Genomic DNA, 26054 nt, shown 5'->3' with positions numbered 1-26054 from the left:
GCAGGGCTCCCCCCCAAAAAACCTGAGGCAGCCCCGAACTGGGGGGGGGGCTCCTGGAGGGGCTTTGTTTGGGGGGAGGTCATTAAAGGTCGATTTTGGAACTTGCTTAAGGTTTTGCTGCTGCAGGAATTTGGGGAGGGGGGCTCAAGACCCCCCTCAAGGCCTACCCTCCCTCCCCAAAGACCCCTCCCCACAAAGGGCCCCCCTCAGGTTTTGGGGGGGGTCCTTCACAAACAGCTCCCAGCTTATCCTCAGGCTCCACTTTATTGCCCTAGGATTTTGGGGGGGGGTCTCCTGCATCCCTCCTTCCCCTACCCCCTGAATTCCCACCCCCCCCTTCCCCCACTTTTTGGGAATCTTCAGCCCCCACTCCACCCCATGGTGGGGGGTTTTGGGGAGGGGGCTTCATTTTGGGGGGGGGGGTAAATTAAGGGGAGGTCCTTTACCTGCTGCTCCTCCAGGTAAAGTCTGGGGGGACACAGGGAGGTGACTCTGAGGTCCCATACTCCCTTTTGGGGCTCCTTAAGGAAACCTGGGGAGGGGGCTTCAACATCAGGGCAGAGGCAGCAAATTATGGAGGCCCAGCTCCCACTTTGGGGGGGGGGAGGGGGGGGCTTGAGCCAAATTTTGAGGAGTTCAAGGAATTTTGGGGGGTAGGGCTCCCACTTTTGGGGTCCCACCACCCCCTCCTGGTCTTTCCTACCCCACCCTTGGGGTCCTTCGCCCAACTTGGGAGGGGTCCAACCCATCCATGGGCTCCCACCATTCCTTTTTGGGCCCCCCCCCCCACTCACTTTGGGGTCCCCCAGTCAGCTCTGGAGGTTCTTCCTCCAGCCCCTGGGGTCCCCCCCAAGGGTTCCTGAGGCTCCTCAGCCATCTCTGGGGCTCTCTACCCCATCCCGGGGGCCCTAGAGGGAGCGGGCAGGGGCGGGGCCGTCGCCGGGGCCATCCCCAGGGCTGTCCGGGGCTGGGGCTGCAGCGCCCCGCGGCGGCACCTCGATGATCCGCGGCTTGTCGATGACTCTGGCGCCCCGGGGGCCCTTCTCCACGATGCCGACGATCCAGGCCTGGAGTCCTTCCCCCGGGGGCCCCTCGGGGGCCCTGCCCGGAGCCTTCAGCTCGGCACAGAACCGCGCAGCCTGCTCCCGGGGCAGGCAGATCAGGAGGCCCCCTGCGGGTGGGGGGGGAGGTCACTAGGGGGTAGGGTCCTCCCTGGGAGTCCTACGGCCCAGGTTTGGCTCTCTCCAGCCACCTTTTGAGGCTCCTCCTCCATTTTTGAGGTCCCACTCTGGGGACCCTCCCCCAGTTTCCGGCTCCCACCTGCCCTGCCTTTGGTGTCCCAGCCCACATTTTTGGGGCCCCTCCCTCATCTCTGGGGTCCCGTCCCCGGGTCTCCCCCCTCCCCCCATCACGTACCGGAGGTCTCTGGGGCGGTGCCCTGCAGGAGGCTGAAGCGGCTGCCGCAGGCCTTGCTGACCGCAGCCATCTTGGCCAGCACCGGCAGGTTGTGGATCACGAAGGCGACCTCCAGGCGCTGCTGCGCCGCCAGGTTGCGGGCGTGGCCCAGCAGCCCGAACCCGGTCACGTCGGTGGCCGCATGGGCGCCGAAGGCTCTCATCAGGCCGGCGGCTGCGGGGGGGAGGGCGGCGCTGAGACCAGCCGGCCCCGCCCCCGAGCTGCCCCGGCCCCGCCCCCGAGCTCCCCTGGCCCCGAGCTCGCTCCGGCCCCGCCCCCGAGCTGCACTGGCTCCACCCCTGAGCTGCCCCGGCCCCGCCCCCGAGCTGCCCCGGCCCCGCCCCCGAGCTCCCCTGGCTCCGAGCTCGCCCCGGTCCCGGCCCTGCCCCCGACCTGCCCTGGCTCCGAGTTCCCCCTGGCCCCAAGCTGGCTCTGCCCCCGAGCTCCTCCCCGGCCCCTACCGGTGCGGTTGAGGGTGGCCATGCTGAACATGGCCTCCTGGTAGGCCAACTCCACCTCCTCACGAGTCACCACCAGCTTGATCCTGTTCCAGCGCTCCGGCTGCCAGGGACAGGGGGGGACAGGGTGAGGACAGGGTGGGGACAGCTAGGGTGGCTTTCAGAACCCCATGCTGGATCTCCACCCCACTGGAGACATCAAAGGTGGCTTAGAAAGCTTTACCACCTTGAGACCCCCAGTTGATGTCTCCCCCTCAAGGTGCCTCAGGGACCCTCTGGGCTGGCTCCAGGCCCACCCTGCTGCCCCAGACTCACATTGTCCAACCACTGGTGAGCAGTGACGGCCACCATGGTCCCCAGTGGCTTGGTGAGCACCAGGACATCCCCGGGCACAGCGCTGTCAGGCCTGCAGGGGACAGAAGCAGATGAGTCCCAGCACAGGGGGCAGTGGGATGTCCCCACCACCTGCTTGGCCCCACCATGACGTCCCCAGCAGCCTCCTGGGACCCTCTGGATGGTTCTGTATCCCCCTTGAGCCCCTCAGAGGTGGCTTTAGACCCACCCCTGACACCCCCCAACCCATCACAGCAAGCTCCTGGCAGCCCCCAACTCACATGATGAACTCATTGGGCTGACACACGGTGGTGGCCACCCCCCCAATGATCACCCAGGGGTTCAGCACCGTTTGGCCTCCTGTCACCGAGGTCCCTCCGTCCTCCGCCGCGTCCCGGAAGCCTTTGATGATCAAGGGCATCACTTTGTCCCTCTCCTGGAGGGGGAGGACACCAAAACGTGGTCACACCGAAGTACCACCACCCCCTTGGGCTGTGGCTGGGTCCCCAGCCCCCCGAAAGGCCCTGCTGGAGGCACCTCCTCGGTCATCTTCTGGCTCACACTGAGCAGCATCAGCATGTTGTCACACTCGGTGATGCCCATGGCGTAGAGGTCGCTCAGGACGTTGGCACAGGCGATGCGGCCCTGGGGGGGGGCACAGAGAGAGCTTGGGGGGCTTGGGGGCTTTCAGATCAGCCAGAGGGGGGAGGTGGGGGTGCTGCAGGGATGGGAGCTTCAAATGGGGACCCAGGGTAGTCAACGTGGAGGTTTGAGACCCATAAGGGTTGAGTTTGGGCCATTAGAGGGGAGTCTGGGGGCTCTGAGGTGGGTGTGGGGTCCCCCCCCAGGGTGGTACCATCATGTAGGGGTCCTCCACCAGCGGGTAGAAGAAGTCTGTGGTCTGCACCAGGGAGAGGCCTCCGTGGCGCAGGGGAATGACGCAGGAGTCCAGCCCGATGCCTGGGGGGGACATGGGGACAGCAGGGGGTCAGGGGCCTCTCCCTCTCCCTTCTCCTTCTTTCCCCACTGTCCTCTTCCTCCTCCTCCTCCCTGCCCCCTTTTTCTTTTCTGCCTCCTCCTCTTTCTTCCCCTTCATCTTCCTCCTTTTCCTCCTCTTTCCCCTCCCCTTTCCCCTCCCCCTTCCCCTCCCCCTCCCTGCCCTTTGCCCCGGGCCGCTCCTGCTGCCCTTTGCCCGCAGCCCTGTCTCCGCCACGTGCCCGCGCTCCCCGCCGTCTCGCTTCACCCCACGCCCGCTCCCCGCTTCTCTCACCCAGCGCCGGGCTCCCTGCGGCTCCTCCTACTCCTCCTGGTTCGGCTCCTTCCCCCCCGAGCGGTCGCTGCGGGCCGAGTCCCGCCAGGAGCCGGAGCAGCGTCTCCTGCGGGACTTTACAGCCTCAGCCCCGCAGCTCCCCGTAGCCCGTCAGGCGCCAGCCGGGGTCCAGCCCCAGCGACGCGGGATCAAAGGGCCGGTACCCGCCGGCAGCCGTCGCCGCCGCGCCGGAGCCGCCCGGTACCAGCGCCGCCATCTTGGGACTGAGGGGAAGGAGAGGGAGAGCGCGAGCAGGACGCGGCCGCGGGGACGGCGCCGATTGGCTGCGAGGGAAAGGGCGGGAGGGGGGCGAGGCGGGGGCGCCGGCGGAAGCGCGCGAGGAGAGCGCCGATTGGCCCGTTGAAAACAGCGGGCGGGGGCGCGCGGGAGGAAGCGGGCGCCGATTGGTTCGTTGGGAAAGAGAGGGCGGGGCGCGGGCGGGAGCGAGGCGTTCCCGGGGAGGGGGCGGGGAGGGGGTAACGGCGCGGCACGAGCGCTGATTGGCTCCATAAAAAATACCGTAAAAGATACAAACCTAAGCGCGGAGCGCGCGAGGCGCCGCCCTCTGAGGGGGGACGGAGGGAAGAGCGGGGATTGGACACGGGGCGGTCAGCGGGCGCTGATTGGCTGCATGGCGGAAAGAGCGGGAGGGGCGCGAGGCGGTACCTTGGTAACGGCGTGGGGGGTGGCGCCGATTGGCCGCTTAAAAGGCGCGGGGCGGGCAGGGGGCGCGCTCCAGCCCCTCCGTTGCGGGGGGGGGGGAAGGCGGGGAGTCAGTCGGGCACCGATTTGCCCTGGGGCACAAAAAAGCAGGAGGGGTTCGCGGCGGTGCTCCGATTGGCCGCGGGCCGGGGGGGTCCGGGCAGGGGGTCGGGGGTGCAGCGGCAGCGGCGCACGAGCGGCGGCCGCCGTTCCTCCTCCCTCCCTCCCTGGCGGCTGCTCTCCAGTCTCCCAGCTGCGCCTGCCCCGCCCCGCCAGGCGCTTCCGCTTCCCCGTGGCCGGAAGCGGATGTGATGCAGGATGCGGAAGTGCCGCGCCGGGGCCGGGCAGGTGCCACCATGGCAGCTGCGGGAGGGGGCGGCGGCGGCGGCGGCCGAGCGGGGCCGGTGACAGGTGAGGGGAGGGCGAGAGGGGAGGGGCTCGCGGCCGGGGGGGGGGGGGGGGGCCGGCGCTGTGGGGCAGAGGAGAGCGGCCGGGGGCAGCTGGGGGGGGGGGGGGTGGGCCGGGCAGGGTATGGGGACGGAGAGGAGCGGGGGGGGGGGCTCATAGGGGTGGGTTGGGGAGCTGAGGGTGGCGGTGGGCGGCTGTGGGGCGGAGTGAGGGGGGCTGAGGCGGTCTGGGGGTTGTGTGGGGGCTGGAGGGTGGAGTGGGAGGGCTCGGAGGGGGGCTATGGGGAGGATTAAGAGTCCCGCCAGTGGCTATGTGGCAGAGGAGGGGGGCCCGGTGGGGCTATGGGGTGGCTTGTAGGGTTCTGTTGGGGCTATTGGAGTGTGGGGTAGGGTCTGTCAAGTGGGTTAGAGGGCTGTGAGGGGCCTAGGGGGTGGGTTGGGGGCCAAGGGGCACTATAGGGTGGGTTGGGGGGGGGCTGACAGTGGCTTTTAGGGGGCAATAGAGCAGAGGTTGATAGTGGCTCTTAGGGGGCTATGGAGTGGAGGAAGTGACCCTGGGGGACTATGGGGTGGCCTGGGGGATTCTGTGGGGACTATAGGGGGGAGGGTCTGTCAGGTAGGTTAGAGAGCTGTGAGAGGCCTATGGGGTGGGTTGGGGGCTATGAAGCCGTGGTGGCCAGAGGGTGGTCGGTGGGTGGGTGGCCAGAGGGGGGTGCTGGGTGGCTGGAGGGTGGTCAGTGGGTGGCTGGAGGGTGGTCAGTGGGTGGGCGGCTGGAGGGGGGCCGGTGGGTGGGTGGAGGGGGGCCGGAGGGTGGTCAGTGGGTGGCCGGTGGGTGGGCGGCTGTAGGGGGGCTGGTGGGTGGGTGGTGGGTGGCCAGAGGGTGGTCAGTGGGTGGCCGGTGGGTGGGCGGCTGGAGGGGGGCCAGTGGGTGGGTGGAGGGGGGCCGGAGGGTGGTCAGTGGGTGGCCGGTGGGTGGGCAGCTGTAGGGGGGCCAGAGGGTGGTCGGTGGGTGGCCAGAGGGTGGTCGGTGGGTGGCCAGAGGGTGGTCAGTGGGTGGCTGGAGGGTGGTCAGTGGGTGGCCGGTGGGTGGGCGGCTGTAGGGGGGCCGGTGGGTGGGTGGAGGGGGGCCGGAGGGTGGTCAGTGGGTGGCCGGTGGGTGGGCGGCTGTAGGGGGGCCGGTGGGTGGGTGGAGGGGGGCCAGAGGGTGGTCAGTGGGTGGCCGGTGGGTGGGCAGCTGTTCGGGGGCCGGTGGGTGGGTGGAGGGGGGCCAGAGGGTGGTCAGTGGGTGGCCGGTGGGTGGGCAGCTGTAGGGGGGCCGGTGGGTGGGTGGAGGGGGGCCGGAGGGTGGTCAGTGGGTGGGCGGCTGTAGGGGGGCCGGTGGGTGGGTGGAGGGGGGCTGGAGGGTGGTCAGTGGGTGGCCGGTGGGTGGGCGGCTGTAGGGGGACCGGTGGGTGGGTGGAGGGGGGCCGGAGGGTGTCTCAGCCCCCTGGTGCCCCCACAGCTCTGCCCACGCCCTCGCGCCGCCTCAAGTACGCCAGCCTGGGGGTGCTGGTGCTGCAGAACGCGTCCCTGGTGCTCAGCATCCGCTACGTCCGCACCCTGCCCGGGGAGCGCTTCCTGCCCACCACGGCCGTGGTGCTGGCCGAGGCCATGAAGGGCTGTGCCTGCCTGCTGCTGCTGCTGCTGCAGCACCGCGGTGAGGACCTGCCCCGGCCACCTCCTCTTCCTTCCCTTTTGCCTTCCTTTTCTCTCTGCTCCTTTTCCTTCTGCTTCCTCTTCTTTCCCCTTTCTGTTTTCCCTCTTCTTTCTTTGCTTGCTTTCTTCTTTTCCTTCTGCTGCACTTCCTCTCCCTTCTCTTTCCCTTTTTACTTTCTCTTTTTTCTTTTTCCTTCTTCTTCTCCCTTTTTTCCCTTCTTTTTTCTCTTCTTCTTCCTTTTCCTTCTCTTCCTTATCCTTCTCCTTCCATTTTCCCCTTCTCTTCCTCTCTTCTTCCTTCTCTTCCTCTCTTCTTCCTTCTCTTCCTCTCTTCTTCCTTCTCTTCCTCTCTTCTTCCTTCTCTTCCTCTCTTCTTCCTTCTCTTCCTCTCTGTTTCCTTCTCTTCCTCTCTGTTTCCTTCTCTTCCTCTCTGTTTCCTTCTCTTCCTCTCTGTTTCCTTCTCTTCCTCTCTGTTTCCTTCTCTTCCTCTCTGTTTCCTTCTCTTCCTCTCTGTTTCCTTCTCTTCCTCTCTGTTTCCTTCTCTTCCTCTCTTCTTCCTTCTCTTCCTCTCTTCTTCCTTCTCTTCCTCTCTTCTTCCTTCTCTTCCTCTCTTCTTCCTTCTCTTCCTCTCTTCTTCCTTCTCTTCCTCTCTTCTTCCTTCTCTTCCTCTCTTTCCTTTTCTTTTTCCTTCTCTGTGTCTTTTCATCTTCTTATTCTTTCTTTGTCTCCTTTTCTCTTCCTTCTTTTCCTTCTCCTCCTCATCCTTCTCCTTCCCTTCCTCCTTTTTCTCTTCCTTCTTTTCCCTCTCTTTCTTCTCCATTCCTTCCCCTTCCACCTCTTTGTCCTCTTCCTTCTTTTTCCTTCTGCTCTTCCTCCTCCTGCTCCTGCAGCACCACGCTGAAGCGTGGTGCCCCTCGGCGCCACCTGGTGGTGCCCTCTGGTGCCGGCAGGCGCCCCCGGTGACCCTGCGCTGGTGCTGCCCCCTGCAGGCAGCGTGAGGCAGACGGCGCAGACGCTGCAGGAGGCTGTGGTGGGGCAGTTTGGGGACACTCTGCGCCTGGCTGTGCCCTCCCTCATCTACACCCTGCAGAACAACCTCCAGTACGTCGCCATCTCCAATCTGCCGGCCGCCACCTTCCAGGTGAGGCTCTGGGGAGCTTGGGGATGCATTGAGAGGACTTTTGGGTCCTTGGGGAGATGTTTGCTACTCTGGGGACGCTTTGGGACTTGGGGGTGCTGGTGGTGAGCCCAAGGTGGGAGCTGTCCCCAGCCCCATAAGGTCTTTTGCCTCCTTCCTGGTGGTGTCTCCATGGTGGTTTCTATCACTGTGTGCCCTGGGAGGTGTCCCTTGTCCCCATACCTGTCCCTGCAAATCTTTCTGACCTGTCTGACCTGTCCCTGACCCCTCTCATTGTCCCTGTCCTCCCAAGTCACCTCCACCCTGGCTCCCCCAGGTCACCTCTGTCCTGCCTGTCCCTGTCCCCCAGGGTCATCTCTGCCCTGACTCTATCCCCCCTGTCCCTCTGTCCCCGCAGGTCACCTCTGCCCTGTCCCCCTGTCCCCGCAGGTCACCTCTGCCCTGTCCCCCCGCCCCCCCAGGTCACCTCTGTCCCCCTGTCCCCACAGGTCACCTCTGTCCCCCCAGGTCACCTCTGTCCCCTGTCCCCACAGGTCACCTACCAGCTGAAGATCCTGACCACAGCGCTGTTCTCGGTGCTGCTGCTGGGCACTTCCCTCTCCCGCCTGCAGTGGCTGTCCCTGGCCCTGCTCTTCGCGGGGGTCGCCCTGGTGCAGGCCGAGCAGGCTCGGGCCGCGCCCCCCGGCCCCCCTTTGCCCCTCTCCAGCCCCGGCTCCCCGCTGCTGGCCGCCTCCTCCCCGCCGGCGGTGCCGCAGGAGCCGCCGCAGAGCTACGCCGTGGGGCTGGCGGCCGTGGCCGCCTCCTGCCTCTCCTCCGGCTTCGCGGGGGTCTACTTCGAGCGGCTGCTCAAGACCTCGGGGGGCTCCATCTGGCTGCGCAACGTCCAGCTGGGGGCGGTGGGCACGGCCGTGGGGCTGGCGGCGATGGTGGCGGCCGAGGGCCCGGCGGTGGCCGCCCTGGGCTTCTTCTACGGCTACAGCCCCGCGGTCTGGGCCGTGGTGCTGAACCAGGCCGCCGGGGGGCTGCTGGTGGCGGTGGTCGTGCGCTACGCCGACAACATCCTGAAGGGCTTCGCCACGGCGCTCTCCATCCTGGCCTCCACCCTGGCCTCCGTGCACCTCTTCGGCTTCCGCCCGCGAGGGCCCTTCCTGGCGGGCACGGCGCTGGTGCTCGCCGCCGTCTGCCTCTACGGCCGCCCCCGCCGGGGGGGAGCCGGCCCCGGTCCCGCCGGCCCCGGCGCCAGGAGCGGGGCTGGGGGGGACCCCGGCAGCGGCGGCGCCAAGTCAGTGGAGGAGTGAGGAAAGGGGAGAAGGGGGGCCCGGGGGGAGAGGGGAGTGAGGACGGGAGAGAGGGTCCCGGGGGGAGCGAGGAGGGGAGAGGGACCCCAGGGGAAGTGAGGAGAGGGAGCCCCGGGGGAGTGAGGAGGGGAGGGGGAAGAGAAGAAGGGAGAGGGTCCCGGGGAGAGCGGCCCTGGGGGAAGTGAGGAAGGGAGAAGGACCCCAGGGGGAGCGAGGAGGGGAGAGGCACTCCAGGCTCCACCTGCAGAGCAGCGCTGGAGCAGGGAGGGTGGGGAGGTGCTGGTGGAGGGTCTGGAGGTGGTGGTCTGGAGGTGGTGGAGGGGTCTGCAGGTGGTGGAGGCCCAGCGGGGGTCTGCAGGTGGTGGAGGTGCAGGGCTGGGGGTCCCTGGGACCCCATCAAGGGTCAGGGCAGGTGGTGGTGGCAGCAGGACCCTGGGGGTGGTGGTGGTGGGGGAAGAGGAGCTTGGGGGGCAGGAGGTGGTGGGGACCCAGCAGGGGTCATGGGGTGGTGGTGCCCAGTGCTTGGGGGGCAGGGGTCCCACTGGGGCTCTCCAGGCCGTGGCGGACTAAGGATCTTGGGGTCTCCAGGCTGTGGGGATCCAGGATCTTGGGGTCCTTTAGGCCATGGGGGGGTCCAGTGTTTGGGGTTCTTTAGGTCACGGGGGTCCCACCCAGGCTCCTCAGCTGCCGGTGAGGCCCCACTGAGGTTCCTTAGGTCACGGAAGCCCCCCCAGGGTTCTTGGGGCGCTGCTGAGGCCTCCCCCAGCCTCAGGGAGGCCTCCTGGAGGCAGGGCTGGGGGCTGCCTTTGGACATCTTGGGGCCAATAAAGAAGAATTTGGATAAATGGTGACCACCGTGGGGACCCCCCCAGGGATCTACAGGAGCCATAGGGCCCCCCTGAGCCCCACAGGGACCCCCTAGGGGCCCTCCTGAGCCCCGGGGTCTCTTCTCTTTTCCAGGTCTGTCTCCAAGGACAAAGGATCCTGATGGGAACCCCCAGACCCCTGTAAGGGCCATATGGACCCCCCCAGACCCTTGTAGGGACCATATGGACTCCCCCAGATGCCTACAGGGCCCATATGGACTCCCCAGAACCCTATAGGGACCTTAAGTTCCCCCCCAACCCCTATAGGGGCCATATGGACCTCCCCCACCAGACCCTCTACCCTTCCCTTCCCTCCTCCCTAGAGGCTCCAAGCCCCCCACCCCCTGCCCTGGGGCCTCTCATGTTTTGCTGTCGGTTTTGATGTAAATTAAGACGATTTTGGGTTAACCCCTGGGCCCTATAGACTCTCTAGGGGCTGAGCTGGGCTGCCCCTCCCTTGCCCCGCCCTCCCTCCTCGCCCCACCCTCCCTCCTCGCCCCGCCCTCCTCACCCCGCCCCTCCCCAAACCCTGCCCCTGTCCCTCTCCCATTGGCCCAAGAGGCCACAAGCAGCTGGCAGGAGCCTTTTATTGGTCCAGGAGAGGTCGGGGGGGGGTCAGCTCATCCCCTCTGCCCCTCCCAGCGGGTCCCAGTCGATCCCAGCAGGTCCCAGGCGATCCAGGCGGGTCCCAGGCGATCCAGGCGGGTCCCAGGCGATCCCAGCAGCCCTCAGCGCAGCAGCAGGGCCAGCAGCCAGCAGCCCAGGGTCAGCCAGTGGCTGGCCCAGTGCAGCTCTGACCACTTGTGGATGGTGTGGGCCAGGCCATAGCCCTGGGGAGGGGGCAGAGGGGGTCGGGGGGGGCATGAAATGCTGGCTGGGGGTGCTGAGGGGGGTCCCTCAGAAGCCAGGGGAGTTGAGGGGGAGGTTCTGGGGTGAATTTGGGGCCATTTAGAGCGATTTTGGGGCTGTTGTGGTGTGATTCAGGGTGTGGTGTGATTGGGGCGGGGGGGGGGCATTGGGGTGGTTTTTGGGGTGACTGGAGGTGGTTTTGGGTTATTTTGGGGATGACTTGGAGGGGTCTGGGGGTCCCCACCTGCTCCTCCACGCTGTCGTCGGCCTCGGCGTCGAACAAGGCCCCCAGGTAGCAGAGGTGGAAAAGGGCAACAGCTCCCAGGGCTCCGTTCAGGCCCCGGACCCACAGCCCCTGGGGGGCACAGGGACCCCTCAGAGCCTGCTCGCACCCCATTGGCCCGTGCCCCGGGCTCCTCACGCCCCATTGGCCCACGCTCGGCCCTGCCTGCTGCCCATTGGCCGACTCACGTCCTTGTGGCGGTGGCGGCAGCCGGGGGGGCAGCGCTTGGACAGGACACAGGCATCCAAGATGGCCGCCAGGCGCTGGCGCAGCACTGGGGGAGCAGCCAATCAGAGCACAGGGCGTGGTCAGCGGGTGGTCTCTGTCCCATGGCTCCTCCAACCAGTGATGAGCAGCCAGCCAGGCCCCACCCACTGATTCTTAAGCCACACCCAGGTCGTTGAGGCCCCACCCATTTACCACAGGCTCCACCCACAGTACCACTAACCCCTCCCACTCCCTTTAAGCCCTGCCCATGCCATTCTAAGCCACTTCTGCTGCATTTAGGCCCCTCCCACCCAACTTTAGCCCCACCCACAGCCCTACTGGCCTCACCCACCTGCCTTTAATCCCCACCCACAGCTCCAGGCCACTCCCACACCATTCAAACCCCTCCCACACACCATAGGCCACACCCTCCACCACTCTAGCTCCACCCCCTCCCCTAAGGCCCCACCCCCTTAAAGGGCCATCAGCCTCTCACTGTGCTCCACGTAGGTGATGAGGCCCAGGGACAGCAGCACTGCAGCCAGGTGGAAGCTGAGGCCCTGGGGGAAGGTGTGGGGTGTCAGGGGTGGGGGTGAGGGGTCCTGGGGGGGGAAGTTTGAGTTTCTGGGGGTGAACTGGGGAGGGGGTGGAGGCTTAGGAGCTTTTGGAGATGAATTGGGGAAGTTTGGGCTCTCCTTAGGATGTTTTAGTTCTTTTGGGGTGACTCTGAGGTTGGTTGGGGGAGGTGGAGGTGATTTTGGGATGGGTTAAGTGGGTTTTGGGGTGAATTTGGGGAGCTTTCAGGCATTAGGGGGGCCTTTAGGGGCTGGGGGTCAGAGGAGCTCTGGGGCTGCCCGGGGTGGGGGGCTCTGGGGTGCCTCACATGCAGCAGGGCGCTGGCAGCGTAGGTGCCCAGCACGGCGGCGAAGGTCCCCAGGCGCCGCGCGGTCTGGAACACGTCTGGGGGGGTGGGGGTCCGGTTGAAACCATTGCAGACCGGTTCAGACCGGTCCAAACCGCTTCAGAGCGGCTCAAACCAGCAGCTGAAACTGCCTCAAGCCAGCTCATACCGCTTCAAACCGGCCCAACCCAGTTTAAGCCACTTCAAACCAGCCCAGCCCGGCTCCAACCAGTCCCAGCTGCTCCAGCCCGGCTCCAACCACTCCCAGCTGCTCCACCCCGGCTCCAACCAGTCCCAGCTGCTCCAGCCCGGCTCCAACCACTCCCAGCTGCTCCACCCCGGCTCCAACCAGTCCCAGCTGCTCCACCCTGGCTCCAACCACTCCCAGCTGCTCCACCCCACTCCACCCCGGCTCAAACCAGTCCAAACCAGCAATTCCAAGGACTTCAAACCACTTCAGACCAGCCCAAACCCACCCAAACCACTGCAGAACCCCCAAACCAGTTCAAACTACTTCAAGCCAATCCGAACCACTCCAGACCCCCCCAAACCTGCCCAAACCACTTCAATCCAGTCCAGCCCAGCCCCCCCCACCCCAACCAGCCCAAACCACTTCAAAGCAGTCCAGCCCAGCCCCCCCCCCCCCCAACCAGCCCAAATCACTTCAATCCAGTCCAGCCCAGCCCCCCCTACCCCAACCAGCCCAAACCACTTCAATCCAGTCCAGCCCAGCCCCCCCCACCCCAAACCACTTCAAAGCAGTCCAGCCCAGCCCCCCCTACCCCAACCACCCCAAACCACTTCAAAGCAGTCCAGCCCAGCCCCCCCCAACCCCAACCAGCCCAAACCACTTCAATCCAGTCCAGCCCAGCCCCCCCCACCCCAACCAGCCCAAACCACTTCAAAGCAGTCCAGCCCAGCCCCCCAGCACTCACAGGTGTGCAGCCAGCGGGACATGGGCAGGTTCCAGTTGGTCACCACCTCGGCCATGGACCGTGGCAGCTCCACCCGCAGCGGCCGAGACACCTCCAGGTCCCTTGGGGGAGGGGGACAGGGGGCAGCATAACCTTACTGGGGAGGGGGCAGCGGGGGAGGCACTGGGGGGGACTCTGGGGGGCTCACCAGCGCAGGTTGCCGTGGGTGGGGGTGGTCCCAGAGCCTGCCAGGGTGGAGGTGGCCTCGGACAGGAAGGCCACGAAGTAGTTGCTGAAGTGGAAGGAGAGGGAACTCTCGTAGGCACGCAGCCACCTGGGGAGGGGGGGACCCAAAAAGGTCATGGGGGGCCCCCAGAGACACAGGGAGGAGCCCACAGACGAAGAAGAGGGCTGAGCTCAGGGTAAAGCTAGCAAACAGCCACCCCCTGCAGGGCTGCTTTGGAGTCCCCCCCAGGTTTTCCTCTGAGCCCCCAAACCCCCTTGGGATCCCCTCCCAACACTCCCTGAGCACCCCCCCCCCCCCCAAACTTTTTCATGACCCCCACTCTGTGCCACTCAACACTCATTTGGGACCCCCCCCCAAACACTCTAGGCCCCCCCCAAACACTCTAGGTTCCCCCCAAAACCCTTGTGACCTCCCAACCTCTGTTATCCCCCACAACTCTTCTTGTGACCTCCCTCAAACCCCCCCTGTGACCCCTCCAAAACACCCAGAGCCCCCCAACACCCCCACCCCCCCCTCCCCCAAATCCCCTTGGGACCCCCCCCCCAGCCTCCTCACCTGGCAAAGAGGCTCCTGGGCAGCACCAAGAAAAGAGACAAAAAGTCAGAGGGGAGGATTTGGGGGGGGGTCCCATGTGGATTTAGGGGTCCTGGGAGGGCTGTTTTGGGGTCCAGGGAAGGTTTAGGGGTCTCAGAGAGATAAGAAATGGAAGATGTGAGAGCCAGGTGGGGTTTGGGGGGGGGGTCCTGGAGAGCTGCTGGGGTCCTGGGTGGGGGTTAAAAGTACAGGGAGGGTTTAGAGGTCCTGGGGGGGATTTTGGGGTGCAGGGGAAGGATTCTGGGGGGGGGTCCATGGTGGGGTCCCCTCAGCATCACAGAGCCCCAGACCCATGGAGGGGCAGCAGGCAGGGGGAGAGGAAGGGCAGAAGGCAGGGTCTGGAGGGGGCAAGGTGCTGGGGGGGGGTCCCTGGGGGTCCCCTGACCTGCGCAGGGTCTCAGCCTCATAGAGGGGCAGGAGGCAGGAGAAGAGGAATGGAGCCAAGCAGCTGGACACCAGCAGGCAGAGCAGGGCCAGCCCCAGGCTCCGCAGCCCCTTCCGGGCCCAGGCCATGCTCTGGAGGGGCAGAGGAAATTGGGGGGGTCCCGAGGGGTCCCCAGTTGAGATCAGCCACAGCCCTCCCCCTCCCTCTACAGACAAAGACCCTCCAGAGCCCCCAGTCCTCTCCCACCCCCTCCTAAATCACCACAAATCCCCTCAACCACCCCCCCAAAACCTCTCAGCCCCCTTTTAAAGCTTCTAGCCCCTCCAAATCCCCTTAGATGCCCCCCAAGTTCCCCCCAGACCCCCCCCAATCCCCTCTGATCCCTCTACAGTCTCCCATACCTCCCTTTAACCTCTCAAGACCCTCCAACTTCTCTCCCAATCCCCTCTAGACCTCCCTCAAATCCCCTTGAACCTCTCACCCCCCCCAACCCCCCAAGACTGCCCTGAAAGCCCCTTTTAGTCCCCCAACACCCCTCCAGCCCCCCTTTAGCCCCCCAATCTCTCCCCAAACCCCTTCTACCCCCCCCCCACCAAAAGCCCCTCTCATACCAGGGGGGGGCCCTCCACGGCCCTCAGGTAGGCCCCAAAGGGCTCCCAGGGCCCGAAGATGACTGAGCCAGGGGTGCAGAGGTACCCCAGGACCTGGGCTGGGGAGGGCTCTGCTGCTGCCCCCCCCACGGCCCCCCGGTCCAGGTCAAAGCCCAGGGACACAGCCTTCATGGCCACCACCATCTGCGCCCCTGGGACCCCCCCAGACAGCCACAGTCACATGGGGAGCACCCCAGAGACCACCCCACAGCCCCCCCTGCTCCCTGCCCAGGAAAAATGAGGGTAGGGGAACCCCAAACAAAGACTCCCCCCAGGGATGGGAACTAAGGGGGGGTGGGAGGGGCCAGAAAGGAGCCACAGCCCCCCCCCCCCCCCATAAAAGCAACCACCCCCCTCCCCAAAAAGTGTCCTCCCCCTTCACTCCCAAGCAGCACAGAGAGGGGAAGGCACCCATGCATGGGGGACACCCGAAAGTGGGCTTCAAGGGGGGAGCCCTCACCTCTCATCTTGTGCCAGGTCACTGTGTCCACCATGTGCAGCTCCCTGGGGGCAGCACTCAGTCACTCCCAGTGCACACCCAGAGCCCCCATCCCAGCACCCCAAATCCCCCCTGTGCCCCCCTCCCAGCACCCCAAATCCTTTTTAGCTCCCCACAGTGTGCTCAGTTCCCCTCCCACTACCCTAAATTCCCCTCCTATGCTGCCCAGCTTCCCCCATACCCATCAGCAGGTAGCTGAACCCCCCTAGCATCCCCTGTACCTCATCAGCAGTTAGCAGACAGCCCCCCAGTGCCCCCCAGCACCCCCCTGTACCCCATCAGCAGGTAGCTGAGAGCCCCCCAGCGCCTCCTGTACACCAACAGCACGTAGCTGAGAGCCCCCCAGAGCCCCCCCCCAGCACGCCCTGTACCCCATCAGCAGGTAGCTGAGTGCCGCCAGCGCCATGCAGAGGCCGCGCTGCGGCCGGGCGCGACTCAGCAGCAGGGTGAGGGCCAGCAGGGCACTCAGCAGCGCCACCCAGAGGCTCTGCGGACCGAAGAAGTGATGCAGGGCCAGCAGCCCCCCGGCCGCGGCCCCGGCGTGCTTCCCGCCGCGGGGCAGCGCTGCAATAAAAGGGTGGGGGGAGGAGGGAGGAAAATCAGCGGGGCCCCCCCAAACCCCTTGTGTGCCCCCCACGACCCCTGGATACCACCCACAGCCCCTGGGTGAGCGCAACCCCATGTTCAGGACACCCCTGCCTCTCCCAGACCCTTGGGTGCCCCTCAGCAGCTCCCGGGGGGTCCCCCAACCCTCTCTGGGACCTTCCCCTAGCCCCCGGGGTGCCCCCTCCCAAAGCTTGGGAGGATCTCCCCTCCCCCCACATCCCTCCCCAAACACCCAGGGCCGCTCCAGGCTCTCAGTGCCCCCTCCCCCCCAGACTCCCACCCTTCCAAGCCCCCAGACCCCTCCCAGGCCGCCCCAGGCCTCCCTCAACCCTCCAGGACCGCCGCCCGCCGCCCCGTCCCCCGGCTCCCCGCAGCTCACGCAGGCGATGCAGCAGCCGGGCGCCGAGGCAGAGCAGCAGCAGCGGCCAGAGCTGGGCCAGGCCCTGCCGCGCCGTGGGGATCACACAGCCAGGCAGGACCTGAGCCGCGAACTCGCGCGGCGGCAGCGCCGCCATGTTGGGTCGACGCTGGGGGGGGGTGGGGGGTCGAGAAAAGGGGGGCCTGGGGGCGTCAACCCCCCCGCCGGGACCCCTTTAAAACCCCGTGGCGGGGTGGGAAAGACCCAGGAAGGTCTAAAAGCCCCCAGCTAGGAGCCAGGAACCCTCCCTTGGGGTCCCGGAACCCCCCCCCAGACCCCCGCAAAGACCCCCCCAAAGGCCGGGCCCGCTCCGCTCCCGGCGCCGCCGCGCTGAGGGGGAGAGGGGAGCTGAGGGGAAAGGCGCTGACCAATCCGGGCCCGCCATTCCGCCTCGAGCTGGGGGATTGACCAATGGGAGCGAGGCGCGGGCAAATGGCGGGGGGGGGGCGCGCTCCTACGGGCGTGGCTTGCGTCGCCGCCTGCGTGGCGCGTCACTAAGCGCGTGGTTCCGTCACCTAGGAACGAGGTCCGGGTTGCTAAGGAGGCGCCGCGCGGTGCATTGTGGGCCGGGCCCTCGCGTCCGCCATGTTGGGAAGGTCCGGAACCGTTTGCCGGGGGGGGGATCCGGAGCCATTTGGGAAGGTCCTGGAGCCGTTCTGGTTGGGTCCGGAAACGTTTGGGAGGGCTCTAGAGCCACGTCGGGGCGGGAGAGGGGTGCCCGGGGCCGTTTTGGGGCGGTTTGGAGCCATTGTCGGGGCGCGGTGACGTCGCCCGGAAGTGAGGCGCCGGTGGCTAGGGCGGCCCCGCGCGGTGCATTGTGGGCCGGGGCCTCCCACAATCCCCCGCGCCGCCCCTGGTGCCCCCTCAAGGCCCCCAGCATGGAGCAGTACATCGTCCTGGGCCGCATCGGGGAGGGGGCTCACGGCGTCGTCTTTAAAGCCAAGGACAGGGAGGTGCGGCCGGGGGGGAGGAGTTTGGAGCCTCGGGGGGGTGTGGGGGGGGGCGGGCTGGAGCCATTGTGGGGAGGTCTGAGGGTTTGGCTCCCCCCGGGGATCTTTTTCTTTGGGGGGGTGTTCCGGGGTGCTTCTAACCCTCTGAAGCCCCCCCCCCCCCCGGCAAAAAAAAAACCAACCCTGTGACTTGCCTCCCTCCCCAGACAGGGGAGCTGGTGGCCCTCAAAAAGGTCCCCCTGAGGCACCCCGAGGAGGGAGTCCCCCCCCAGACGCTGCGGGAGATCAAGGCCCTGAGGGAGATCGAGGACCACCCCCACGTAAGCGACCCCCGCAGTGGCTTTGGGGTCCCCCTCATCCTTTTCCACCCCCCGCCCCCCTCTTCTGACTCTGGTGTGTGTCCCCCCTGATTTTGGGGTCTCCCCCCTTCCCCTCCCCACCAGGTGCTCCGGCTCCGAGCTGCCTTCGCCCAGGGCCCTGCCGTGGTCCTGGCTTTGGACTTCCTGGTGGGGGATCTCGGGGGGCTCCTCAGGGGGACCCCAACCCCGCTGAGCCCTCCCCGGGTCCGAGCCCTCATGGCCATGACCCTGCGGGGGCTGAGCCACTGCCACCGGCACCACATCCTGCACAGGGTGGGACTGGGGGGACTGGGAGGGACTGGGAGGGGATTTAGGGATACTGGGAGGGGCCTGGGAGGGGATTGGGAGGGGCTGGGGGAGATTGGGAGGGGCCTGGGAGGGGCTTGGGGAGTACTGGAAGGCACTGGGGGGATAGTGGGAGGGCACTGAGTTATACTGGCAGGCACTGGGAGATGCCAGAGGTGTTGGGTGGGTACTGGGGGATACTGGGATGCTGCTGGAAGACTACTAGGGGATACTGGGAGCTGCCTGAGGATACTGGGAGGATGCTGGGAGATACTTGGGGTGCACTGGGAGGCTACTGGTGGCTACTGGGAAAGCCAACTGGTGGTACTGGGGCAGGACCTGAAGCCAGCCAACCTCTTACTGGACAGCACTGGGAGGCTCAAGCTGGCAGACTTCGGCCTGGCCAGGCTGGGGGGGGCCCCCCGGGGGCGTCCCTACAGCCACCAGGTGGCCACCAGGTATCTGGAACAACCCCCCCACACTCCCCCCCAGTTATTGGGGACCTCCCCCAATGATTAGGGACCCCCCCCCCCCTTAATTCCCTTTCCCCCCCTCCCCTAATTCCCATCCCCCCCCAGGTGGTACCGAGCCCCCGAGCTGCTCTACGGCGCCCGGCACTACGACGAGGGAGTCGACCTCTGGTCTGGCCTGGTTTGGTCTGGGAGGCAATTGGGACACCCAGCCCCCAGTCCCTGACACCCCTCCCCACCCCCCCTTTCCCCCTGTCAGCAGAGTGGGCCCCACCCTAGGAACTGGGAGCAACTGGTGGGAACTGGGAGCCCCCCACAATGTGTTTTGAGTGGGGCAACTGGGAAGCCACTGGGGGCTACTGGGACCCCCTGGGTGCCCCCCAGGGTATGTTGGGTGTCCCTCAGGAGCAGCTGAGAGGGAACTGGGTGCCCCCCCCCAACTTCTGTGACCCCCTGGGTGCCCCCTAGTGTACTTTGGGTACCTCTAGAAGCGGCTGGGAGGCAGTTGAGGGGAGTTGGGATGTAACTGGGGATAACTGGGAGCTAACTGGGGGTCACTGGTGTCACCCCAGGGCCGCTGGCTGCATTTTTGGGGAGCTGCTGAACCTCTCTCCCCTCTTCCCTGGGGACAGCGACATCGAGCAGCTCTGCTGCGTGCTGAGGGCACTGGGCACCCCCAGCCCCAGCGCCTGGCCGGTACTGGGAGCACTGGGGGGGCACTGGGAACACTGGGAGGGCACTGGGGAGCGGGGTGTGGGGCAGTGGGAGAGCTTTGGAGGGGGTGGGAGAGGGAGAAAGGGCACTGGGGATGTACTGGGAGAGCACTGGGATATGTTGGGGGGGACTGGGAAGGGTTGGGAGAGGAGGTGGAAGCATTGAGGAGGGAATGAAGGGATTCTGGATAAGGGGCTGGGGGGACTGGGTTGTACTGAGAGGTTACTGGGTTGTACTGGGAGACTACTGACAGCTGCTGGGTTGTACTGGGAGCTCATTCCAGTGCACTGGGAGGACAAGGAGATGGTCTGAGGAACACTTTGGGGCAGCTGGGAGGTACTGGGCTGCACTGGAGGACACTGAGGTGCTCCTAGGGAGCCCAATGGAGCTCCAGGAGGTTCTGAGTGGCTGTTTGTTGTTAGTGGGTGGTGGTCACTGGCCCTTGCTGGCCCTTACTGGTCCTTACTGGTCCTTACTGTCCTCAGGAGCTGTCAGCCCTCCCTGACTACCCCAAGATCCGCTTCCGCCGCCAGCCTCCGGCCCCCCTGCAGCTGCTGGTGCCTGGGGCAGGCCCTGAGGCCCTGGACCTGCTGCGGCGCTTCCTGCGCTACCGCTCGGCTCAGCGCCTGCCAGCCTGCCAGGTGCCACCAGGGGGCGCTGCTGGGGCTGGGGAGAGGCTGAGTGCCTGCCAGGTGCCACCAGGGGGCGCTGCTGGGGCTGGGGGGAGAGACTCAGCGCCTGCCAGGTGTCGCTAGGGGGCATTGCGGGTGCTGGGGGGAGGCTCAGCGCCTGCCAGGTGCCACCAGGGGGCGCTGCAGGGGCTGGGGGGAGGCTGAGTGCCTGCCAGGTGCCACCAGGGGGCGCTGCCGGGGCTGGGGGGAGAGGCTCAGCGCCTGCCAGGTGCCACCAGGGGGCGCTGCCGGGGCTGGGTGCACTGCTGGTCTGCCAGGTGCCACCGGGGGCCTCCCAGTGGCTCCCAGTGACCCTTGGGGGGCTCCCGGTAGCTCCCAGTACATCCCAGTGTCCCCCCCAGGCCCTCCTGCACCCCTTTTTCTTCGGCCCCATGGAGCTGACTCCCCCCCCCCAGGGGGGCTCCCGGCCCCCCCCCGACTTCCGCCTGGACCCCCCCCTGCTGCTGCCACATTTTGGGGTGAAAAAGGACAGATTTGGGTCAGAGGAGGAGGAAGCAGCCCTGGGGGGCCCTGAGCAGCACCCCTGAGGCACAGCCACAGGTGAGAGCAGCACCAGAGACACCACCACCCCCCCCCCCCCAGGGGGTTTTGGGGTGAAAAACGACGACTTTGGGGCTGGGGAAAGGGCTTTGGGGAGAGGAGGGGGCTGAGAATTCACATTTTTGGTCAAAAGTGATGATTTTGGGGAGGGGGAAAGGCTGGGGTGGGGGGTGAGGAGGATTCTGGGGCTGGAAACGACTCATTTGGGGTCAAGGGCAGAGGTTTGGGGCTGGGGAAAGGGGTTTGGGGTGGAAAGTTCCCATTTTGGGTTCAAAGTTGGCCTTTTGGGGGCTGGAAAATGCATTTTGGGGCAGAAAGTCCTCGTTTTGGGGGTCAGGAAAGGAAGGTTTGGGCTTGAGGGGGGCGCAGGGTCCGGGCGGGGGGGTCGGGGTTTTGGTGTGCAAAAGGTGGACTTTGGGGTCTTAAGGTTTTCCTCTTGGGGGGGGGGTCCCAAAAGTGAAGCTTGAACCTTAAAGTCTTCATTTTGGGGCCAAAAAAGTGAACTTTGGGGCCTGGAGTCTCCGTTTTGGTGCCAAAAAGGTGAATTTTGGGGCCTGGTTGCTCAGCACCGAGCCCGGAGCCAATCTCCCCCTGGGGAGAGCCATTTTGGGTCCAAACTTCTCTTTTTCAGCTCCCCCCAAACTCCAAACCTCCCTTTTGGGCTGAAACTTCGCCATTTTGGGTCCCTCCCCCTTCCCCCCCCCCCCTGTTTATTCAGCCCCCACCCTCGGGGGGGGGGGCTGTCCAGCCCTGGGGGGGGGTCTCCCCCTTTCTGCCCTTCCTTGATAAGGCCTCAGCTGAAGGCAGAGCCTCAGTCGCTGCCCCTCCCCCTCCCTGCACCCCAATACCCCACGGGGGGGGGGGGGGGGGGTGGGGGGGGGGTGGGGTCTGGTTTGTCCTCTGCCTCCTCCTGGGGGGGGGGGTTTGACCCCTCCCAACCTCCTCCCCCCCCCCCCCCAGACCGCTGGTATCTGATAAGCTCTTATCAGTGCCCAGCAGCTGTGGGGCCGTTACCAGCCCTAGGGGGGGGGTGGAGGGAAAAGGGGGGGGCCCGTGGGTGGGGGGGGCCCCCACATTTCTGTCTCCTCCCCCTGCCCCCCCACCCCCTCCAGGGAGTGTTTTTTGGGGGGGGTTGGTCCCTCCCTGTGCCCACAGCCAGGCAGCAGCCACAGAGCAGCTCCAGGTCAGTGCCCCCCCCTCAAATTCAGGGGTTCCTTTGCCCCCCCTCCCCCTTTCCAATTCCCTTCCCCCCCCCCCCCCAGTTGTTCATTTTTTGGGGGGGGTCTTTACTTTTGCTCTCTCTCTTTCTCTTCCAGGTTTCATTTTGTGCCCCCTCCCCCCTCTCAGCCCTTCCCCAGCCCTAACAGGACCCCAAGAAGCTGGACCCCCCCCCCCCTACCAAACCCCCTCCTCACTTCTCCCCATGGAGTTTGTGGCACTGGGGGGGGGGTCGCCGGAAGGAGCTTCCCCCCCATTCCCTGAGGAGGCCTTCCTGGGGCTGGGGGGGGCTGAAGGGCTGGACACAGGGGGGCTGCTGGGCCCCTACCCCCCCCCAGGTACCCCCCAAGTGTCTCTGTGTGTGTCCCCAGTTTGTGCTCTGTGCCCCCCCTTTGTGTGCCCTCCCCCATCCCTAATCCCCCTGACCCCAGACCCCAACTTCCCCCCCACCCCATGTCCCAATGCCCCCTCCCCCCAGGACACCCCCTCCCCCAATTTCCTTACAGCCTCTCCTTGTGCCCTCCACCCCACAGCCCCAATTCTTCCACCAGGGTTCCCCTCTCCCCCCCCTTAGCCCCCCAAATGTGACCCCCCCCTTGTCCCCAGTGCCCCCCCAGCCCCAATTCCACCCCCCCTAGGATCCCCCCTCCATGTCACAAGGACCCCACCCCCCCCCCCAGGAGCCCCCTCAAATTGTGTCCCCGCCTTGTCCTCATTTCCCCCTCCCCCTTGTCCCCAGCCCCCTCTCCAGGGTCCCCCCAGTGTCTCCCCCATGTCTCATCCCCCCCCCCCCAAATGCCCCCCTCCCTTGTCCCCCCCTCACTGCTGTTCCCCCTCCCCAGGCCGCCTGTCCCTGGTGCCCTGGGCTGAGGCCGGGGGGACCCTGGGGGCGCCCCCCTGGGGCTCTCCCCCCCCTCTGCCAGAGGCCCCCCGCTTCCTGGAGCTGCTGCAGCCCCCCCGGGGCAGCCCCCCCCCGGGCCCCCCAGGGCCTTTCCTCACCCCTGGGACCCCCCAGCCCTGCGGTGAGTCCTGACTGGGGACACTGGGAGCGCACTGGGGGGGGGCAGGGGGCTGGGGGGCACTGGGGCACAGTAGCTTGGAACTGGGTGGGGGGTGGGGGAGGTGTACTGGTCCAGACTGTGCTGTGCTGGTTGTTACTGGTCTGATCTTGTTTGCTCTGGTCCGTACTGGTCCGTACTGGTCCATACTGGTCCGTACCGGTCCATACTGGTCTGTACTGGTCTGTACTGGGCTGCACTGGTCTGTACTGGTCTGTACTGGTCCGTACCGGTCCGTACCGGTCCGTACCGGTCAGTACTGGTCCACACTGGTCCCTACTGGTCCATACTGGTCCGTACTGGGCTGCACTGGTCCGTACTGGTCCGTACTGGTCCGTACTGGTCCATACTGGTCTGTACCGGTCCGTACTGGTCCATACTGGTCCGTACTGGTCCATACTCGGCAGGCTTGGAGGCTCGCTGGGCTCGGTGCTGCCTTAGAGCGGTCCCTGGGGGTCACAGTGGGGGGGCTGTGGGGGGGTGTGGGGGGGTGTTGTACCGGTTTGTGCCGGTCCAGACCGGTCTGCATCGCACCGTGCCGGTCCCCACGGGGCTAAGCCGGTCTGTGCCGGTCCGAACCGCTCCGGCAGAGGCCCGGGAGTGCGTGAACTGCGGGGCGACGGCCACGCCGCTGTGGCGCCGCGACGGCACCGGCCACTACCTGTGCAACGCCTGCGGCCTCTACCACCGCCTCAACGGCCACAACAGACCTCTCATCCGCCCCAAGAAGCGCCTGGTCAGACCCAGAACCGCCCCAATTCACCCCAAAACCCGCCAGCAGCCCCCCCCCCCCCCCCCCGAGGGAGCCCCAAACCCTTCACCCCAAAAGCGGCCACCCCCCCCCCAGCACCGCTCTCTGCTCCCAGGGCAGACCCAAACCTGCTCCCATTTGCCCCAGATAGCAGCCCTGCAGCACCCCAGGATCATCCTGCCTCACCCCCAAATTGGGTCTCAGCACCCCAGAGAACCCCAAACTGCCCCAAACTCACCCCAAAACCAGGCTGACACCGGCAAAGCTCTCTGCTCCCTGCCAGCCCGGGGCAGACCCAAACCTGCCCCAATTCGCCCCCAAAAATCAGCTCTGGGCACCTCAAAATCTGCCTGGAGCCCCTCAGGATCAGTCTCAGCACCCCAGAAAACCCCAAACTGTCCCAAATTCGCCCCAAATTCCCCCCCCCAATGCACCCCAAAAGCCCCCAGCCCCTCCCAACTCGCTCTTACCACCCCCAGGCCCCTTTGTGCCCCACGTGAGCCCTCCCCCCACCAGACCCCCTCCCCAACCCCTCCATTTCCCCCCAAACCTCCCCAATTCTGCCCCCCAGATCCCCTCTAGCCCCTCCTCAGCCCCCCCCCCCTCCCCTCCAGCCCCCTTCACCCCTCCCTGACCCCCTCTTTTTGCCCCCTCCCCAGCTGGTGTCGCGCCGGGCAGGCACCGTCTGCACCAACTGCCAGACCACCACCACCACGCTGTGGCGCCGCAGCCCCCGGGGGGATCCGGTCTGCAACGCCTGTGGCCTCTACTACAAACTGCACAGGGTCAGGGCCCCCCCAAACTGCGCCCCCCCGGGCACCCCCAAACCCCCCCTGACACCCCCCTCCCCCCCCCTATGACCCAGGGACCCCTCCCCAGCCGCCTACAGCACCTGCAGAGCCTGCAGGGCTTGGGTTTAGCATCACTTGGGGGAAAATTTGGGGTACTCCCGAAATCTCTGGGGGGTCCCCAAAACATCCCCAGAGACTGACAGACCCCCCCCACCCCCCCCTCCCCAGCCTGGGGACCCCCTCCTCAGTCTCCTGGGACACCTCTGGCTCACTCACACTGTGGGTTTGTCTTTCCACAGAGCGGGGTGGGGGCAAGTTTGGGGTCCCCTTCCTCTTGAAGCCCAATCTCTGAGGGGTCCCCAAAACATCCCTAGGGACCCCCCCCCCCCCAGCTCAAGGACCCCTCCCCAGCTCCCTCCCACCTTGGGTTTCTCCTCCCTTTCTGGGGTGGGGGATTTTTGGGTCCCCTCCAAGCTGACTGCTGCTGATGGGGAGGGTGGGAGGGGTCCCCCCCTGGGCGGTGGGAGGGGCCAGGCCCCGCCTTGACGCCGCCCCCCCGTGGCCCCCGGGCAGGTGAATCGCCCTCTGACCATGCGCAAGGACGGGATCCAGACCCGCAACAGGAAGGTCACCGCCAAGGGCAAGAAGCGGCGCCAGAACGGGGGGGGGGCCTCGAGCTGCGCGCCCCCAGACCCTTTAGTGGGGGTCTCGGCCGCCTTGCCCACCCCCTCCCCGCAAGCAGCGGCGCTGAGCGCTCCCCAGCAGCCACAGCCCCCCCCGGAGGACCCCGCAGCTCTCTACGCCCTGGGCCCCCTGGTCCTCTCCGGCCACCTCCTGCCCTTCCCTGCTGCTCCCTTCTATGGAGGGGGGGGAGGGAGTTATGTGGGACCCCCCCCTCCGAGTGCCGCAGGGGCGACCCCCGCCCTCAGCCCCCAAATGTAACCTGGGGGGGCTGGGGGGAGGGGGGGGAGGGGTTGGTGTTCTTCATTACAGTGACCAAAAAAAGCAAACCAGGCTCCAGCCTCGTTACTTGGGGGGGGAGGGATTGGGGGGGCTTTATGGAGGGGTTTGAGTCCCTCCTCAGGGAGGTCTTTTGGGAGGGGGAGCGCCGCTTTGAAGCGCTGCCATCCCTTCTTCCCCGCATGGGAAGCTTGTGGCGGGGTCCAAGATGGCGGCGCCCAGGGCGGCGGCGGCCCCCGTAGGGCTCAGCGCTTTGTAACCAAGATGGCGGCGCCCAGGGCGGCGGCGGCCCCCGTAGGGCTCGGCGCTTTGTAACCAAGATGGCGGCGCCCAGCGCGGCGCGCCCGAGGTGGCCCCCTCCCGCGCTGCGCTCTGCTCTGTTCTGCTCTGCCCCCGCCGCGACGCAACCACGCCCCCCCCGTACGTCCCCACGTCCTTGACGTCGTCGCCGCGCGCCGCGCGCCAGCGTCGCGCCGGGCTCCAGGTGAGCGGCGGCGGCTGCCGGTTCCTCTCTGTGCCTCCTCCCCGCCCCCGCCTCCCCCTCCCGCCGCTGCCCGGCGCCCCCCGCAAGCATCCCGCAGGCTCTTCCCGGACCTCCCGCGGTGGGTCCGGGACCCGTGGAGCCCTCTGGGTGCGGCCGCGGGCGCAGGGGCGGCGCCCCAGGCCCCTCGCAGTGGGGCTGCGGCCTGGCCGCGGCCCTCCGCCGCCCTCGGGGTCTTCGTTCTCCGCCCTGAACAGCTATTACGCCCCTCCCTCACACCCCGCAGCCCCCAAATTCCCCTTCCCTTTTGCCCCCCAGCCTCTTTACTGCCCCCCCCCCGCGCTTCTCTGCTTCCCCCAGCCCTCAGTTACCCTCCCGCGGCCTCCCCAGTTTGCCCTCCCCCAGCCCCCAATTCTCCCTTCCCCCTATTTTGCGCCCCTCTTCCCCCCCCCCGCCTCCTTACTGCCCTCCCAGCCCCCCCAGTTTGCCCCCCCACCTCCTTACTGCACTCCTCTGCCCTTCTCTGCTTCCCCCAGCGCCCCCCAGCCTCCCCGCTTTGCCCGCCCCCTC

General features: G+C 66.7%; 6 protein-coding genes across 7 annotated transcripts in view; 3 read left to right on the top strand and 3 right to left on the bottom strand.

Annotated features, from left to right (window-relative positions):
- Positions 1–838: 838 nt before the first annotated feature.
- Positions 839–3776, bottom strand: LOC104308597 (selenide, water dikinase 1). The gene is made up of 8 exons (XM_054177222.1): positions 3517–3776; positions 3103–3206; positions 2784–2891; positions 2528–2682; positions 2229–2319; positions 1917–2016; positions 1417–1629; positions 839–1171 (listed from the first exon to the last, which is right to left on the bottom strand). The coding sequence occupies exons 1-8, from the start codon at positions 3770–3772 to the stop codon at positions 909–911; spliced, it is 1290 nt and encodes a 429-aa protein (XP_054033197.1). The 5' UTR covers positions 3773–3776; the 3' UTR covers positions 839–908.
- A 733-nt stretch (positions 3777–4509) lies between these two features.
- SLC35A2 (solute carrier family 35 member A2) lies at positions 4510–9881 on the top strand. Of its 2 annotated transcripts, none has more exons than XM_054177224.1 (5): positions 4510–4668; positions 6167–6361; positions 7350–7501; positions 8032–8780; positions 9757–9881. In XM_054177224.1, exons 1-5 carry the CDS (start codon positions 4569–4571, stop codon positions 9782–9784), a joined length of 1224 nt encoding a protein of 407 aa, XP_054033199.1. In that variant the 5' UTR covers positions 4510–4568; the 3' UTR covers positions 9785–9881. The 2 variants fall into 2 exon arrangements, with proteins under 2 accessions (XP_054033199.1, XP_054033198.1); XM_054177223.1 differs by having other exon boundaries at positions 8032–8792; positions 9757–9879.
- A 462-nt stretch (positions 9882–10343) lies between these two features.
- Positions 10344–16336, bottom strand: PORCN (porcupine O-acyltransferase). The gene is made up of 13 exons (XM_054177320.1): positions 16177–16336; positions 15563–15755; positions 15153–15196; positions 14654–14844; positions 14043–14173; positions 13619–13633; positions 13025–13150; positions 12838–12938; positions 11885–11961; positions 11498–11561; positions 10983–11068; positions 10756–10866; positions 10344–10492 (listed from the first exon to the last, which is right to left on the bottom strand). The coding sequence occupies exons 1-13, from the start codon at positions 16310–16312 to the stop codon at positions 10391–10393; spliced, it is 1377 nt and encodes a 458-aa protein (XP_054033295.1). The 5' UTR covers positions 16313–16336; the 3' UTR covers positions 10344–10390.
- Positions 11855–26054, bottom strand: part of WDR45 (WD repeat domain 45) — a 33711-nt gene continuing 19511 nt past the window's right edge. The window contains exon 12 of the mRNA XM_054177311.1: positions 11855–11866. The gene's annotated coding sequence lies outside the window, so the exon portion shown is untranslated. The remainder of the gene's footprint in view (positions 11867–26054) is intronic.
- On the top strand, positions 17060–20215 carry CDK20 (cyclin dependent kinase 20). The gene is made up of 8 exons (XM_054177322.1): positions 17060–17168; positions 17372–17485; positions 17609–17797; positions 18146–18267; positions 18388–18450; positions 18852–18975; positions 19479–19634; positions 20027–20215. Exons 1-8 carry the CDS (start codon positions 17094–17096, stop codon positions 20210–20212), a joined length of 1029 nt encoding a protein of 342 aa, XP_054033297.1. The 5' UTR covers positions 17060–17093; the 3' UTR covers positions 20213–20215.
- On the top strand, positions 21649–24985 carry LOC128899061 (erythroid transcription factor-like). The gene is made up of 5 exons (XM_054177195.1): positions 21649–21781; positions 22759–22883; positions 23019–23237; positions 23912–24037; positions 24617–24985. Exons 1-5 carry the CDS (start codon positions 21649–21651, stop codon positions 24983–24985), a joined length of 972 nt encoding a protein of 323 aa, XP_054033170.1.

This window comes from Dryobates pubescens, chromosome 39, assembly GCF_014839835.1.
Source record: "Dryobates pubescens isolate bDryPub1 chromosome 39, bDryPub1.pri, whole genome shotgun sequence".
Lineage (NCBI taxonomy): Eukaryota > Metazoa > Chordata > Aves > Piciformes > Picidae > Dryobates > Dryobates pubescens.
Note: the sequence above shows the minus strand (reverse complement) of the source record. Positions and strands in the feature narration are given on the sequence as shown.

Bases quoted from the DNA above. Each gene is read 5' to 3' on its own strand.
- SLC35A2 (XM_054177223.1), top strand. From the start codon at position 4,569: ATGCAGGATGCGGAAGTGCCGCGCCGGGGCCGGGCAGGTGCCACCATG. The intron at 7,502-8,031 runs GTGAGGCTCTGG...CTGTCCCCACAG, and splicing joins TGCCGGCCGCCACCTTCCAG to GTCACCTACCAGCTGAAGAT. The intron at 8,793-9,756 runs GTGAGGAAAGGG...TCTCTTTTCCAG, and splicing joins GGCGCCAAGTCAGTGGAGGA to GTCTGTCTCCAAGGACAAAG.
- CDK20 (XM_054177322.1), top strand. From the start codon at position 17,094: ATGGAGCAGTACATCGTCCTGGGCCGCATCGGGGAGGGGGCTCACGGC. The intron at 17,169-17,371 runs GTGCGGCCGGGG...CTCCCTCCCCAG, and splicing joins TTAAAGCCAAGGACAGGGAG to ACAGGGGAGCTGGTGGCCCT. The intron at 18,451-18,851 runs GTCTGGCCTGGT...GTGTCACCCCAG, and splicing joins GACGAGGGAGTCGACCTCTG to GGCCGCTGGCTGCATTTTTG.
- LOC128899061 (XM_054177195.1), top strand. From the start codon at position 21,649: ATGGAGTTTGTGGCACTGGGGGGGGGGTCGCCGGAAGGAGCTTCCCCC. The intron at 22,884-23,018 runs GTCCGTACTGGT...GTGCCGGTCCAG, and splicing joins GTCCGTACTGGTCCATACTG to ACCGGTCTGCATCGCACCGT. The intron at 23,238-23,911 runs GTCAGACCCAGA...CCCCCTCCCCAG, and splicing joins TCCGCCCCAAGAAGCGCCTG to CTGGTGTCGCGCCGGGCAGG.
- PORCN (XM_054177320.1), bottom strand. From the start codon at position 16,312: ATGGCGGCGCTGCCGCCGCGCGAGTTCGCGGCTCAGGTCCTGCCTGGC. The intron at 15,197-15,562 runs GTACAGGGCGTG...TGCTGCCCCCAG, and splicing joins CTCAGCTACCTGCTGATGGG to GGAGCTGCACATGGTGGACA. The intron at 12,939-13,024 runs GTGAGCCCCCCA...CCCTCCCCCAAG, and splicing joins ACCCACGGCAACCTGCGCTG to GGACCTGGAGGTGTCTCGGC.